Source organism: Lipotes vexillifer, unplaced genomic scaffold (assembly GCF_000442215.2).
Source record: "Lipotes vexillifer unplaced genomic scaffold, Lipotes_vexillifer_v1.1 scaffold796, whole genome shotgun sequence".
NCBI lineage: Eukaryota > Metazoa > Chordata > Mammalia > Artiodactyla > Lipotidae > Lipotes > Lipotes vexillifer.
This window is the reverse complement of record NW_006773072.1, coordinates 469,250-484,311: the sequence shown is the minus strand read 5'-3', so window position 1 is coordinate 484,311 and position 15,062 is coordinate 469,250. Positions and strand designations below refer to the sequence as shown.

General features: G+C 54.9%; 1 protein-coding gene across 1 annotated transcript in view; it reads right to left on the bottom strand.

Moving 5' to 3' along the window:
• Nucleotides 1–12,030: 12,030 nt before the first annotated feature.
• The window catches only part of GSDMC (gasdermin C), a 4,969-nt gene continuing 1,937 nt past the window's right edge, over nucleotides 12,031–15,062 (bottom strand). Inside the window, 4 exon segments of the mRNA XM_007448003.1 lie at nucleotides 12,031–12,270; nucleotides 12,947–13,020; nucleotides 13,480–13,609; nucleotides 13,934–14,073. Of these exon segments, the coding sequence (XP_007448065.1) occupies nucleotides 12,031–12,270; nucleotides 12,947–13,020; nucleotides 13,480–13,609; nucleotides 13,934–14,073 (584 nt within the window).

The window sequence follows — 15,062 nt, the reverse complement described above, 5'->3', positions numbered from 1 at the left end:
GGCGGGGGGGGGGGGGGGGCCACCAAGGGTCTGTGGCTCTCACCTGTGACTCTCTTTGTGGGCCTGGCAGCCCCGGCAGGAAGGGCTGGGATACAGGAGCCCTGAGCTGGGGAGAAGCCCCACCAGGTATCTCTGGGGCCATCTTTCCCCAGAAGATTCCAGAAGGTGGGAACTGTGCCGGCCTTGGAAGTGCTGCGTGGTCTTCAGTAAGACGACTCCTGTCCCCCTCAGTCTTCCTAAAACACAATCCGTTAAGGGTGGATGGTGGGCTTCACTTACAAAAGGCGTTTGTGTGTATTAGCTCGTCTTCCAGCCCGGTGGCTTTGCAAGGTGGTTATTAAGCAGGACATGGTGAGGCCTGCCCAGGGCTGCCCATAGCTGAACCAGGACGAGGACCCGGCCAGCCTGATCCCTAGCGTGAGGCTCCAGCCACGAACAGCATCTTTCTCCAGGCTCTCTCTTCTTCCCGACCCCAGCCCACGGGAGTCCTCTTACCTACTAGTGCTCCAAGAATGCAGAGGATGGCCCTGCCTTTCGAGGGTGACAGGCCGCCTGAGGGGTCCTGGAGGATGCTTAGGATGAGGCCCGCAGGGCCACCCAGCTGTCCCAGCACCCCAGTGTCCAGGGCCTGTTCCAGCTGCAGGAGAGCGGCGAGGAAGAGCAGGGAGAGGCAGCTGTGGGTCCCCTCTGTCCACGTACTGAACCACCCAAGCTCCCGTCCCCATGCTCTGGGTCCCCAGCCCTTCGTGATGCCGGTGAAGCTGGGACGAGCCTGGGTTCATTGCCAACAATGCGGAACCAAGGTCCCTCCTTGGGCTTCAGGGAACAAACACTCAGGGAGATTCTGATACGACAGCTGGTATGGGACAGCACCCAGTCACCCCAGGGCCTTCTGAGGTTGTGTGCTACCAAGACCCATAGCATGTCCCGTTCCTGCCTCTCATCCCCCTAGCCCATCCCTCTCTGTCCTGGATGCCAGCCCCCAGCCCGGGTCTGGCCGTTGAGCCCCTTACTGTGTCCTCGAGCTCCTGCGGTACCCAAGGGTCCTGGCGCAGCTCTTGGAGGGTGCCCAGCAGCGGGTCCCGCAGCTCTGGGGGCAGCATGGCCAGGTCCTGCAACTGGGCCCTAGCCTGCCTCTGCAGGCCCCGAAGTCAGGCTCCGCACCTGAGGCCCGGCCAAAGGCCGTGCCTGTGGGGAGAGGCATCGGCACCTGCTGGAGCCTTTCCCGGGGCTCCCTGCCCCGCGCCAGTCAGGCCCTGGTGTCCTGAACCTGACCAGGAGGTCCTGGGGTCATAGACCTGGCCCGGGGAAGCTCGCGTGTCAGGCAGAGCACATCTTTATGGGCTCACCTCTCCCTTCCTCCCTCCTTCCCTCCCCACCCCCCTTCCTTCTGTGAGCATTTTCTGAGCACCTACTACATAGCAGGTGCCACCCACAGGGCTTATCTTCGCCTCTCCCCTTCTCAGCCACCCTGCCCAGGGTTGACGCTTCAGCTCGAAGAAAGGCCACTTCTCTGCCCAAGGGCCTGCTGTGTGTCTGCTCCTGAGACCGCCCCCCCCCCAGGCTGAGCCCCACCTCCGGCCAGCTGCCCCACCTGGATGGCTAAGACAGGGCTTCTCAGGCTCTAAGCACCACGGCACAGGTGGGTGGGTCTGGCAGAGTGGTCAGGCGCCCCTGCCTTCCCACTCCTGTCTTGTTAACAGTACAAACTGCCTCTTGAGAGCCAACCTTCCAGGTACCGAACGCTGTCCAGACACCATCACTGATCCCCCCGGCCTGGTAAGAAAAGTCCCAGCCTCCCCGCTGTGCGGGTGTGGAGACCAAGATTGGAGCTGGAGCCTGGCGCCAGCCTGCGCCTCCTACACTCAGCATCCTTCCCCCCACAGCCTGGTCCTGGTCTTTCCAGCTCATCTCCTTCCCACTGGGGAGAGCACACGGCCCTCCCTGCCCGAGTGACACAGGGTGACCGCATGCGGAGGGAAGGGACCCCAACGATGGGGTCAGGGCATTCTTCGGGGAAGGAGTGATTTCTGGCTGGGTTCTTGGGCTCTGGCAGGGGTCACTCACCTCCGCTGCTGTCTCTCCAGAGTCTCCTTCAGGCAGGTACAGCACAGCTGCATGGGAGCACAAGGCAGGGAGAAGAGAGGAGTCCCCGGGCCACGGATGAGCAGGACCACCCCTGGTCCACGTGATTCTCTGCTATTTAGATAACACGCCCCTTCCTCCAGTCACACCCCCCCATCTCCGGCCCCCCGGGACAAGCAGGGCACAGGCTGGGTTGTCAGCCCTCCCTGAGAGCTGGCCTCGGCAGCCCCTGTGAAAGGCACATCCTTTCAGCATCTGCCTGGCTGGCTGCTTGCTTAGGCCAATGGGGAAACGGCCTCCCTCCCCCTCTTCGCGCCCCGCACTTGGGCGCAGCCCCTGCCCCCCTCCCAGCCCTCCCAGAGGGAGAGTCGCGTCCAGCTGTTTCTGCTCCTCCAGGCTCCACGTACCCCAGCGATCGTCCTCCATCACCAGCTGCAGCGCCCAGTAGGCCAAGACTGTGCTCTGTGGGATGGCCACCGTCTTCTCTTTGGCCATGGTGCTCTGACCCTGGAGCTGGGAGAGAGGCAGGGAGAACAGGACGTCTTGTCCACACAGGATGCTAGGGCCTTCAGGAAGGGGTCTCGGGGGCAGACAGGAGCAGGGGATGGGGGCACACGGGGGGAGGGACTGCGAGGGTCCCTCTTGGTGACCAGGGCCTTCTGAGGTTGGCGAGGAGAGGGAGATGCAAAGGCAGGGGACACTCAGGCACAGCACAAACAGCATTCTGCCAAATACGTTGCACATGAGGTATTTCCAAAAAACCCAAGGCACTCTGGGGTCAAAGCAGTACACACTGGCACGGTAAAAGCTCTACAAGTTCCCACCATAAAGAAGTGAGTTTTATTTTGCCTCAGTAAGCATTGTCCAGAGTTTGGAGTGTTCGCTTTGGGAAAGGCTGAGCTGGAATCCTGGGGCCCTGCAGCTGGACAGCCGCCAAGCGATCTCGAAGTCGTCCTCCCTCACTGGGCAGGTGGAAACCGAGGCACAGAGGGGCGGCTGTTGGGGGGTGCTGGGAAGCCGGGGCTCCTGATGTGGGCCAGTGGTGGCCCTGTTATCGCCCTGCTCCCACAGGAAAAGGGCTATCAACCGCTACTCACCTGCACGCCCGGGGATGGCGAGAGCTGGGGCCCAGAGCTGATGCTGAGCTGCAACTTGATGTGTGGGAGACGAGAGCCCCGGAGCCCTAGCATGCTGGCATGGGGCCCAGCCTCCCCCCGTCACAGTGGGGACCGGCAGCCCATGGACGCTGAATGACCAAAGAACACAGCCGCTGAGGAGCAGGCCCGGGTCTTGAAGACAGGTGGAAGGAACACTGACTGTCCTTGCCTTCAGCACGTCCGGCACTTTTCTCACGTCGCTGCTTAATCCTCACCCCGATTCTGCAGCCCAGCTTCATGGACCAGAGAAGTCAAACTCAGAGGGTCAAGTGACTTGTCCAAGGCCACCCAGCCAGCCAGGGGCGGAGCTGGGATTCGCAGCCAGACACGCCCAGTTCCAAAGCGGATGCAAACCCTCCTGCGCTGTGATACTACTCCCCGGCAGCAGGTAAGACTCACCTGGGGGAGTTAAGACCAGCAACTGGGTCCTGGTCCAGACCAGTTAAAACAGGTTGCGTGTGCGTGTGCGTGTGCGTGTGTGTGTCTGGGTGCTGGTATTTAAAATATAATAATCAAAAAACAACACGACGCCTCTCCAGAGGATTCTAAAACACAGCGTTGAGAACCACGACACAAGTGCCCAGGAACTCCACTCCTGGTTTAGATGGGGCGACCTCCAGGGGGCAGCTCTTTGGCAGGAGTTAGGGTGGAGGGGTGGGCCCCTTGCTGGCTTTCAGCACCCCCGGGACACCCCCTGCACCTTGAAAGGGCTGGGCCGGAGGAGTGACAGCTGCCCCGCTGCGTCTCCTCGGCTGAGGCTCTGAAGCGCGGCGTCCTGCGCAGCCTCCACGGCCTTGTCACCACATACGGGCTCTCCCTCTCCTTCCAGCTCTGCAGCTCCCTGAGGAACGAGGGCCTCGGAGTCCTCAGTTTCCTCCAGGGGTGTGGGGTGTGGGCAGGAGAAGAGGCAGAGCTGGTGGGGCTGCTCTCCAGGGCTCCCCTGCTCAGGGGCCTTTCGAAGCGGGCAGCCTGGACTCTGTGCTGCTGCAGGCAGTGGGAGGGTACAGCGGGGCGGCTGGCCTGTCTTCCGGCCTAGAGTTCAGGGTCAGGTGGGCGTGGTCGCAAAGGGGAGAAACTGACGGAACTCTGAGACATCTGTCTTCTCCAGGGTTTAAGATGTCCAGCCCAGAGGCTACCACCGGGCTTTCTGCCAGCTCAGTCGGGCAAAAGGCATACGTTACTTGGCTCACGTGGCATTTAGAAATTTTGAGATAATATTAAAGCTGGTAGATTTCACCAAAAAAACCCCATTTGTAGCTTCTCTCAAAAACCGGTGCCACTGAGCTCACATTCCTGCCTGGCAATAACCAGGTGCAGCTGAGACGCGGCTGCCAGCTTCAGGCAGGCATGTGTCCCCGCTTTGCTGGAGTCCCCACCATGCCCTGTTGCCTCACACCTGGCAGCTACCGCATTTCTGTTTCCTCTTCTGGCCTTAAGAACATCGGGGTTGAAATCTCTGACGTAACATGAGTCCCTCTCACTGCCCACTCTCTCTTCCCTGGGCCCCTGGGCTCGCTGCCAATAGTGGACTCCCCCGTCCCGGCCCATGCCTCAGAACGCTTCACTCGAGGCCTCGAGCTGGCAGGAGGCTTGGGCTCTTCTCTCCTGCCCCCCACGCTCCCCTCCAGCCCCGGGGACCTGCGCCCACAGAGAGGAGAGCCCAGCCCGCCTGGCTGATGTGCCCCAGCTCTCACCTCTTCCCTACCAGCGTCTCCCAGGTGTTGGGGGGAACCCCGAGGGTCTGCACAGCCAGGGCAGAGCTGCGGCTCACCACGCCACTCCCTGTCACACTCGCCTGCAGCCCGGTGCCCACGCTCACGCCCCCCATCACGGCTCCCGCCACCATCTCCCGGAGGTGGATGGGTTCGCTGCGGCTCACCTCTGCAGGGAGAGAGGTCCAGGCTGAAGCCAGGGAGGCAGGGTTGAGTGTGGCTAAGCCTCAGCCTCGGGCTCCAGTTTGGCCTCTGCCACTTACTGGCTGGGTGTGACCCTGGGCAAGAAGGCACCTAACTCCTGGAGCCTCAGTTTCCCCATCTACAAAAGGGAGGGTCTTCCTCGAAGGGTGGTTGTCAGGATTAACTGAGGAATTGCCAACATGCTCCCTGACACACAGCAAGCACTTCATCCTTGTTAGCCATTATGGTGATTGAAATTATGAAGATGACTAACTATCACACAGCCGGGACCGGAGGAAGAAAACGGTTCATCCTTCGCCCACACGGAAGGCACGGGCTAGCCGGAGTGCCCGCGGTGTGGCTCCAGGCCAGGCAGGCCCGGGGGGCTCTGTGTGCCCGGGAGGAGGGTGTCAGCTTTCTCACCCACGTGGATCTTTTTTGGAGCTGCCCTGCAGTCCCCCCACTCTGCCGCCTGCCAGCCCCACCTGAAGGTACCTGGGATGGGGGAGCCGGGCTTCAGTGCATCCACGAGGGAGAAGTCTGTGGGGATGAGGGGGGCGTCCCAAGGCCACAGGCGGCGTCTGTGTTTCTTCCTGACCAGGCAGAAGGGGCGCAGGGCACTGGCCAGGCTGTCCATGGGCACCAGCTCGCCTTTCCTGCCCAGCTCTCTGACCAAGCTCTTGGTGCCCCTCGAGAACAGGGGTGACATGTTCTTTGAGGGCTAAGAAGAGCAGAGTGGGTGTCATCCAGGGCTGTGGATGCGGGGGGCCTTGGTGAAGGCTGCCAGCCAGCTGAGCTTCTAACAGAGGAGTGGGGCGCCCTGGGAAGACTGCTCCCCATGCCCACAGCTGGGTGCTAGAGTCAGCCTGTAGGTGGAAATCACAGGTGGTCAACTCCCCCAAGAAACATCCCTCCAGTCACCCCCCCACCTGCCTGCGCGGGACCCCAAGAAACTCGAGGACCAGGGGCTCCTCAGTTTTGGAACAGCTGTTCCCTTGGGAATGTTACTCTGTGCCCTGGTTTCCTCATCTGTTAAGTGGAACTTGATGCATATTTACATAAAATATTTATAGATTATTATCTATAGTGATACCTCCTCTGTGGGATTGTGACCAGGACTGACGAGCTGTTTGTAACGAACCTAGAACAGCGCTGGCACAGGTTAATAAGCTGTTACCTTCTGCAGCCTGGCCCCGCCTCCTTTTCCCGGGTAGCGGGGCCCAGGCACAGTCCAAAGACTGGGAGAAGAGATGCGGGTGGAATAGGAAGGGAATAGGGAGTCCTCTCTTCTCCCAGCCCTCATCATTGGGTTTCTGGGTAGATGCATCTAGGACGATCCTCTAACTACCCCTCGCTCCCCCGGACTCCAGTAGCGTTTTGTCCGTAGTCTATGATAGCACTTGACCTTGCAGTGGGCACCTTACCTCGGAGGGCACTGGGAGCCACAGAGGGCTCGTGAGCAGGGCAGCGGCACTGCGCACCAGTGCGTGTGTTTTAGGGCGAAAGCTTGGGCAGCCGGGAGCACAGCCGAGAGGAAAGGGAAGACTTGAAGAGGGTGTGACCATGGGCTACAGCCCAAGGGGACAGACTTGTCCCCTGCCGGGGGGAACGGGGGGGGGGGTAGAGGGAAGTGAGGGGCTGACTTCTCCATTAGGCATGGGGCCCAGGGCCCACAAAAATGTTTTAATTTATTTAAAATCAGAAGAAAGAAAAACTTTTAGCTCTAAGAGAATGTCATAATACTTAATATTAGAATAGTCATCTGTATACCAAAACACTTAAGGCCAAAGGGAAATTTAACGTATGGTTGGGAGTGGGCCAGTACAGTCTTAAATGGTAACTTTAATGTTTTTACGGAGGAAGGTGCCCACGTGGCCGGGGTGCGGGAAGCAGCAGGAGGCAAAGGAGCGGCCGGCAGACGTTCCTGCATCGGGCCTGCAGGGGGCGCCGGAGGCACGTCGCACGAGCGCGGGGAGGAGTCGCCGTCGGGCCCTCCAGGAGAAGGTGAGGAATCCAGGGTGGGGCCGTGGAGGGGACCCTGCGGGAACAGCCTGGGGCACGCGCCACCCCGATCGGGGGTTCAGCCTCATGGAGAGACAGAGAGAGACGCTCTCCAAAGGAGAGGGGTCCCGAGAAGCGAGGGGAGCTCGGGGAGAGGGCGTGGGGAGGCGGGGCTGACCTCCCCCGCGGGGCCGCTGTGGGGCGCCCTCGCGCTGAACCCCGCCGCGCCCCCAGGACCCGGGTCCGGCCTCCCACCCGCCGCCCCACCCAGTCCCTACCTGAGGCTCCGGGCCGGCTGTCCCCGCGAGCCGTGGCGTGGCGGCCGTGCCAGTCTTGGACCGCAGGCTGCGCCCCACGCAGCAACTCTCTAGGACCCCTGCCCAGGCCACGGGGTTTCCAGCCCCGCCCCCGCCCGCGGTCGTGGCCCCTGGGGAGCGGGGTCTCCCACGCCTCCCTCTGACCCTGACCCTGACCTTGACCGTAACCCATGGAGGTGGTTCTCCAGCTTTCAACAAGGGCGTTTAGACGTATGCTAATATTTATGCGCTGTTTTTCTTTCTTTAATCAAAGTTATACGTTCACGTGGTTTAAAGAATCAAATTGTGCCCAAGTTCTTTTTTTTAAACCTCAGACTCTCCCGTTCTCCGTCAGCCCCATCTCCTCCGTGGCTTCTCGCCAGAGGCATCGCTTTGAAGTCGTTTTGTTGCTTGTCTTGGTAGCTGCCTCTGTTCTCTTTCTTAAAGGACTGTGTTGACACCATGCAATCCACACATTGGAAATGTACACTTCCGTGGCTTTTTAGTATATTCACAGCATTGTGGAACCTCCACTGCAGTCAATCCCAGAACATTTTTATCACCCCAACCACTGATGGACTTTATGGATTTGCCTATTCTAGGTATTTCATATAAATGAATACAAGGGGGCAGGGGGGGAGGGAAGTGAGGGGCTGACTTCTCCATTAGGGCACGGTGCCCAGGGCCCACAGAATGTATTATGATAATACAAGATGTGGCCTTTTGTATCTGTCATCAATTAAATAAGAAGCTTGCTGAGTTGTAGGCATTACCCATGGGCTTACACCAGGCAAGATGAGGATTTAGGGCCCCCTCTTCCTCTATACCACACACAAGTCCCATCCCTCATCCTCTCAGTAGAGTTATAATTCTCTTTGTTCTTTAATATTATTGTGACTCTGTAAACTCTACTCAGCTATTAGTAAACTAATTGTTTTTCCTTTCCTGTAGGATTTTGATAGTTTCTCATCGTCGTTTTTCTCTTTACTTTTTTTTTCTATTTTCTGTGAATTTATATCTAATTAAATCCAAACTCTGCCAGATGATTAAATCTCTTCCTATTATGTTCAGATTCAAGGTATTTTTTTTTTTTTTTTAATCAATTTCATCTTCCTGGAGCAATCTCTCCAGGAGCCTTCCTATCTGTTCAGGTCAGGGCTTTTTGTCCTCTGGCCTGGCACTGAGTGTCATCCTGGGAATCCCCCCGTCTCTCTTCCACACTCAGTAGCCAGCGCCTTCCTCATGTTTCTCTTCACTTTGGTGTATCACGTCCTCCTACATCTTTCTGGAAGAGGGAACATGGGCAGTCATTGTTTTAAAAAACTGTTTGAAAATGCCCTTATTCTACCTTCAAACATGATATAGACTTTGAGACTGGAAATAATTTTCCATCAAAATTTAGGAAGACATTGCTCCATTGCCTCTAGTTTGCTGTGTGGTTGTCTTTTAAAGTCATTCTCATGTAAGACCTTTTGTAAATAACCTGTTTCTCCCCCTGGGTTTTCACTTGGTCCCACATGTTCTGAAATGTCCTCAAAATGTTTTGGTATGGGCTCATTTTCATGTATTTGTGTTAGGCACAAATATCAGTAGGTCTTTTTTCTTTTTTTTTTTTTTTCATATTTATTTATTTATTTGGCTGCACTGGGCCTTAGTTGTGGCACGCAGGATCTTCGTTGCCAACGTGTAGGATCTTTGTTGCAGCATCTTTAGTTGCGGCACGCGGGATCTAGTTCCCTGACCGGGGATCCAACCGGGGTGTTGGGAGCGTGGAGTCTTAACCACCAGACCACCAGGGAAGTCCCAGTAGGTTTTTCTCTTGTGCCCCCAGGAAGAATCTTCTAGTCTCCTGCCTGCTACAGAAGCTCTGGGAGAAGGGAGTCAATTGGGAAAGACCACGGTCACAACTCCCAGCTCGGAGAGAAGGTGAGGAGAGCGGTGCAGGCTGTCTGGGGGGTGAACTGGAACTTTCTGTGAACAAAAGGGCTCTCTGGCCACTTCTGTGCCCCATTAGTGACAGGAGAGACTTCTGGAATGTATCCTTTTGTTGTCTTTTTGCTGGATGGAAAGAGAAAAGAGGAAATGTTAAGCACCCAGAGTTAATTATCACGATCGTTAACAAACAAACAAAAAATCCAAGGACATTTCAACACAGGAGAGAACAGAAAACGTGAGTCAGACAAGATCTTCTGGGGGAACAGGAGGAGGCTGGAGTGCCGTGCACCACTTTACAGGCTCTTAACCCAAGGCCAGAGTTCTGTTTTGTTTTTAATATTTATTTATTTTTGGCTGCATCCGGTCTTAGTTGCGGCACACGGGATCTTCGTTGAGGCATGCACGATCTTTCGTTGCGGCACATGGGATTCTCTCTAGTTGTGGTGTGCGGGCTCCAGAGCGCGTGGGCCCTGTAGTTGAGGCGTGCAGGCTCTCTAGTTGTGGCGCACGGGCTTAGTTGCTCCACAGCATGTGGGACCTTAGTTCCCCGACCAGGGATCGAACCCGCGTCCCCTGCATTGGAAGGCGGATTCTTAACCACTGGACCACCAGGGAAGTCCCGAGAGTTTTTAAAAATAAATCTTTTCCCCCTCGTCTGCTTGGCTGAGCCGTTGTGGGGTGGGGAAAAAATGGATTGGAGGAGGGCAAGTCTGGGCATGGCTTCTGGGAAGAGGGGCGACACTGACCACAAGCAAGTGTTTAGGGGAAGCAGAACTGTATTAGTGAAAAGTGATAGCCACGCCTGTAGCCGGGTCTCAGCGACGGAGTGTCTTTTGCCCAGATGCTGACTCACCTCTTCTCCCCCAGGGAAGCCAGGTGAACGCTCTCAAGGAAGCTAAGACCCCTGAGCCGCCCCCCCGCCCCCCACGCTGACCTCCCTGAAGACGCAGAGAGGTGTTCTGTGCAGAGAGAGAGGCAAATGCCTCTGCTGAGGTGAGGGAACCCAAGCCCGGGGCGTTTAGCCAATCCATACACGACAGGACAGAGCCCAGGCCAGCCCTCCAGGACTCCTCAGAGCCCAGGGGAGTCCTCTCCTTTTTCATGCCATGACCGTAGCCAGTAGGAACAGGCTCCAAACAATAATTTGCAGCAGCAGAGAAACAGGTCTCAGTTCTGGTGGTGGGGAAGAAAGAAACACTTACTACCTTGCTGTTTTTGTGCAGATAGAGGGTTTGGACAGAGCCTCTCAGGCTGGGGTCGAGCAAGATGAATAAAAAAAGAGCGACATGGCATCTGTGCAAACACTATAGGGAAAAAAGACAGTGAAAGAATCCGTTCAGGTAGAAAAGTTAGGTCAATGAAAACACACCAGGACTTCCCTGGTGGCGCAGTGGTTAGGGATCCGCCTGCCAATGCAGGGGATACGGGTTTGAGCCCTGGTCCGGGAAGATCCCACATGCCGTGGAGCAACTAAGCCCATGAGCCATGGCCACTGAGCCTGCGCTCTAGAGCCCGCGAGCCACAGCTACTGAACCTTGCACACCTAGAGCCCCTGTTCCGCAACAAGAGAAGCCACGGCAATGAGACACCTGTGCACCCCAACGAAGAGTAGCCCCCCTCGCTGCAACTAGGGAAAGCCCGCGCACAGCGGTGAAGACCCAATGCAGCCAAATATAAACAAAATAATTTAAAAAAAAAGAAAAGCACACAGTATCTTAATTATTTTGCATCAAAGCAAAATCATCTCAATAAAGCAGGACCTCAAAGATGAGAAGATGAAACAACAGAATTAAGTGAAAAGGGAGATTGCAAAGCTGAGGAAACAAATTCAGAATGACAATTTCTGAACTAATAAATCAGAAAAGCAATAGAACGATAATTGCAGTTGAGGGTTGAAATCACAGACATCAAGGAAAGACCTGCTCTGATCTCAGAGAATGCAAAGGGAAAAAGGAGAGATTAGAGCAATTAGACAAGATACAATGTATTTAGGGGACCCAAAGGACATTTGGTGACTGAAACAGAGAATTCAACAAACAGAATGTATAACGTGTTTAATGATATTGAGTGAATCTTCCTTAAATGACGAAGAACCTAATCCACAGCTCAGAAGGCACAGTCAGGAAAACTCAGAGGATGACTGATGGACACACAGATATAATTGTGTGTGTGGGGGGGTAATTTTTATTTTGAAACAATTCCAGACATACAAAAACATTTCAAGAATAAAAAAGAACTCCTGTTTTAAATATTTCACCACATTTCCTTGATCACATATTTATCCATCCATCAATTCACCTTATTTTCTGATACATTTCAAAGTAAGTTACAGACATCAGTACACTTTACCCAATACAATTCAGAGTGCATATTAACAAGAGTTCAATATTTGTGTACATTGCTTTGAAGTAAAATTAACACGCAGTAAAGTGCTCACATCTTTAGATGCTATTTGTTGAGTTTTGACAAATACATAAACCTTTTACAAGGCACAGAGTATCTCTGTCACCCCAGAACGTTCCCTCGAGTCTTTGTTGGTCCCTGTGCACCCAAACTGGAGAGGCAGAGAAGCATGGCCCCAGGCTCCCTGAGCACCAAGGATGCTCACAGCACAGGCGGGGGTGTGGCCAGGCCTCTCTGGACTGAGCGCCCGGGGAGGGCTCAGGCCTCGGCCAGCTGCTGCAGCACTGAGAGGGACCCGTACAGGGCGAACAAGGGCTTCTTGGCCTCCAGGTCTCAGGTCCCCTTGGGGCTGTCGGGAGCCACCCTCAGGCTGCACTCCTCCAGCAGGCTGAAGGTGACAGCCAACCCCTCTACCTGCCGCGGGGTGAGGAGCTTGGGGTCCAGGGTGAAGGGGATGTTCCAAGGGTGCTTGAAATTGGGCTCCAGGATGCTCTTCACCTGGAAGAAATGAGGTCAGGTGTTGCAGGTCAGCCTTTGAGATCGGGAGACAAAACCTTCTGTCCCGAGAGCCAGGGGCCTCACCGGGTCATGGAAGAGGCAAAGTCATGGAGTCAAGGGGACCAGGAGTCTCGTCCTGTCCTGTCCTGTGATCGGTGTGATCTTGGATATGTCATTGGAAATTGTTGTGCTTTGGTTCTTCAGCTGCTAAATGGTGATCCTAACATTGACCTTGCAGAATAGTGGTATCTGGAATTACATGTGTATGTGTGCGTGTGTGCAATGTGTGTGTATGTGCATACGTCCGTGCACACATATGTACTCATGTATACATGTATGTGGAGAGAGAGAGAGCAATTTGCAAACGGTAACTGTGTGAGAAAAGCAGAGGTGTTTCAGATCCCCTGAGCCCCCCAAGCTTGTATTCCTCTTTTAGAACTGTGGGCGTCCTCTGCTGGGGTTGCCATGGAGACGGAGACCCCCCTGAGGTAGACTCACACCCACCGGGCTTGCTCCCCAGAGGGAGAGGCAGCCAGAGAATTCCCCGTGGCCACATGGGATCCTTTCTCCCCTCTCAGCAGAATCTTATGTCACCTCTCTTTCCTCAGGATCATTCTTATCCCTGGCTCCCTCACCCCCATCCCGGGAGGCTGGCCCCTGGGGACTGATTTCTTACCAGCGCCCGCTTCTGGAGCAGGATCCTCTTTTCCATGGACCAGGCCAGTAGCTCATGTTGGGTGTCACTCAGCACTGGGAACGAGGGGACATTTGGGGAGAGAGAGTGATGAGTGGTCAGATTTTTCTTCCCTGCTGTGAACTAGGGGACCCCATGAGGGGTGACCCGAAGGCAGAGGAATAAAACCCGTTCGACTTGAAAGGCAAGTTCCCTCCTTCTGCTCTTGGGATGGTCTCCAGGATGCTACATAACATGGTCCAGCGGGGGGGATTCTAGGCTGGAGCCTGGAATCATCCACGCCCAATGATAGGTTGGGTGAACTTGGGCTGGTCTTTCTAGATCCCGGGCTGGTTCTGTATCATATGGTGAATTTATCTCGCTGACCCCTCCTGACCTTGGAGAGGGGCGTGATGTGAGATGAAGACCATGGTATTAGATGGGTTTTAGAGAGGTGGGTGGCATCTAACCCCGTCCTTTTTGGGTCTAGAGGCCAAATTTGTGACGTTCCCATATTTCCCTCAAATCACTCTTACCCAGTATGGCTTTAAGGAGGGAAATGATGTGCAGTCTTAACTTGAGCCGTAGATTTCTTGAGTCCTCTTGCATCTCACTTAGGAAGGTGCCACCAAAGCTGTCCAGATGATCCAAGGGGCTCCGATCCAACTACAGGAAACCGGTATTATTAGTAATACAACAACAACAATAATAGTAATAGCAATAGTGATGTTGTTTTGCAGTTTTGCCAGTATCTTTTGAGTCTACAAGTGATTGACCAAGGTGGGAGGGGGCAGGATCTTCACCTACCCCCAGATTCCAAGCAGCTTCAGCATGTGGGCTGCATGCCCTGGACCTGGTCATTGTGCCTGGACCAGCGTTTGGGACCCCCTTCTTCAGCCCTCCTTCCGCATGTATCTTGGCAGTCTATCTCCTAAACCTGCCCCTTCACAACTTTGATCAGCCTTAGGTAGAGTGGGACCCCCCCCGCACCAAGTCCATGAGGTCCTGCAGAGCCTCTCAGTCCTTGAGCCTGGCCAGGATATTATGGAGAATAGCATCCTGAATGTCCTTTGGGAGCTGGGCCATTGCCTCCATTTCCCTGGAAACCTCCTTTCGTAGGTGCTTGAAATCTGTCCTCAGGCATCAACATCAACCAGAAAATGGGGACAGTTCTCTGATTAGAACCTCCGTGGTATGATAAGCCAGGCACCTCCATGTCATTTATCTACCAACCAAAAGCATCTCTGCAGACGGCATGTTTGAGCTCTGGGGATGGAGCTATCATAACAGGCTAAAAAGATGGGCAATCCTCATGCTGTGAAGGGACCCGGGGTGGGGTAGAAGGCAGGGAGGAGAGAAGGAGATTCTGGAAAGAGGTCGTGGGAAGTGGAAGAAAATGACCAAGTGCTCTTTTCTGGGACACGTCTAGAATAACGTGGATTCTAGCGTTGGGCTCTAGAGATGAGAATCTTAGGTGCTCTGGGCTCAGTTTCCACATATGCTTAGTGGGAAGCTTATGAGGATTAAATGAGTTCATGTATGTAAAATGCTTGCGGGAGTACCTGGCACACAGGAACTACCCTCCTTATCATGTAATTCTGCCTGTATCATCTATGACCACACACAATTAAGCAAGGAATGGAGTTGGGGTTTCTCTGCTTCTCCTAGGAGACTTCAGGTGGCCTCCAGCTGATCTGCCGAGAGGGAGCGGTCCAGTGAGGCAGACATTTCTGTTTGGTCCACGGCCGTATCCCCGCTGCTCAGAGTAGTGCCTGTTGCCTAATAAGTCCTCAATAAGTGTTTGTTGCGTGCATGCACGAATGAATGAATGAACGAATGGGGCTGAACAAAGCGTCGATTTGTAAGTTGCACGCAAGCCACCTTCTGGGTAGTTGGCTTTGCAGTTTCCCACCCAGGAAGTCCCAGCTTCCCTCTTAATAAACACTGACCTTGGCCAGTGCGTTCCCGTATTCTTCCTGGAAAGAGAGTCACAAGTGATCATCTCCCTTTCTCATCCCCCAACTTTACTTCTGAGACATTTTGGAGAGTCCTGCCCTCTTAACGCCTTCTCCCTTTTGCTTAACCTCTTCCTGCCCCCATCTCCGTCTGTCCCCCCCCC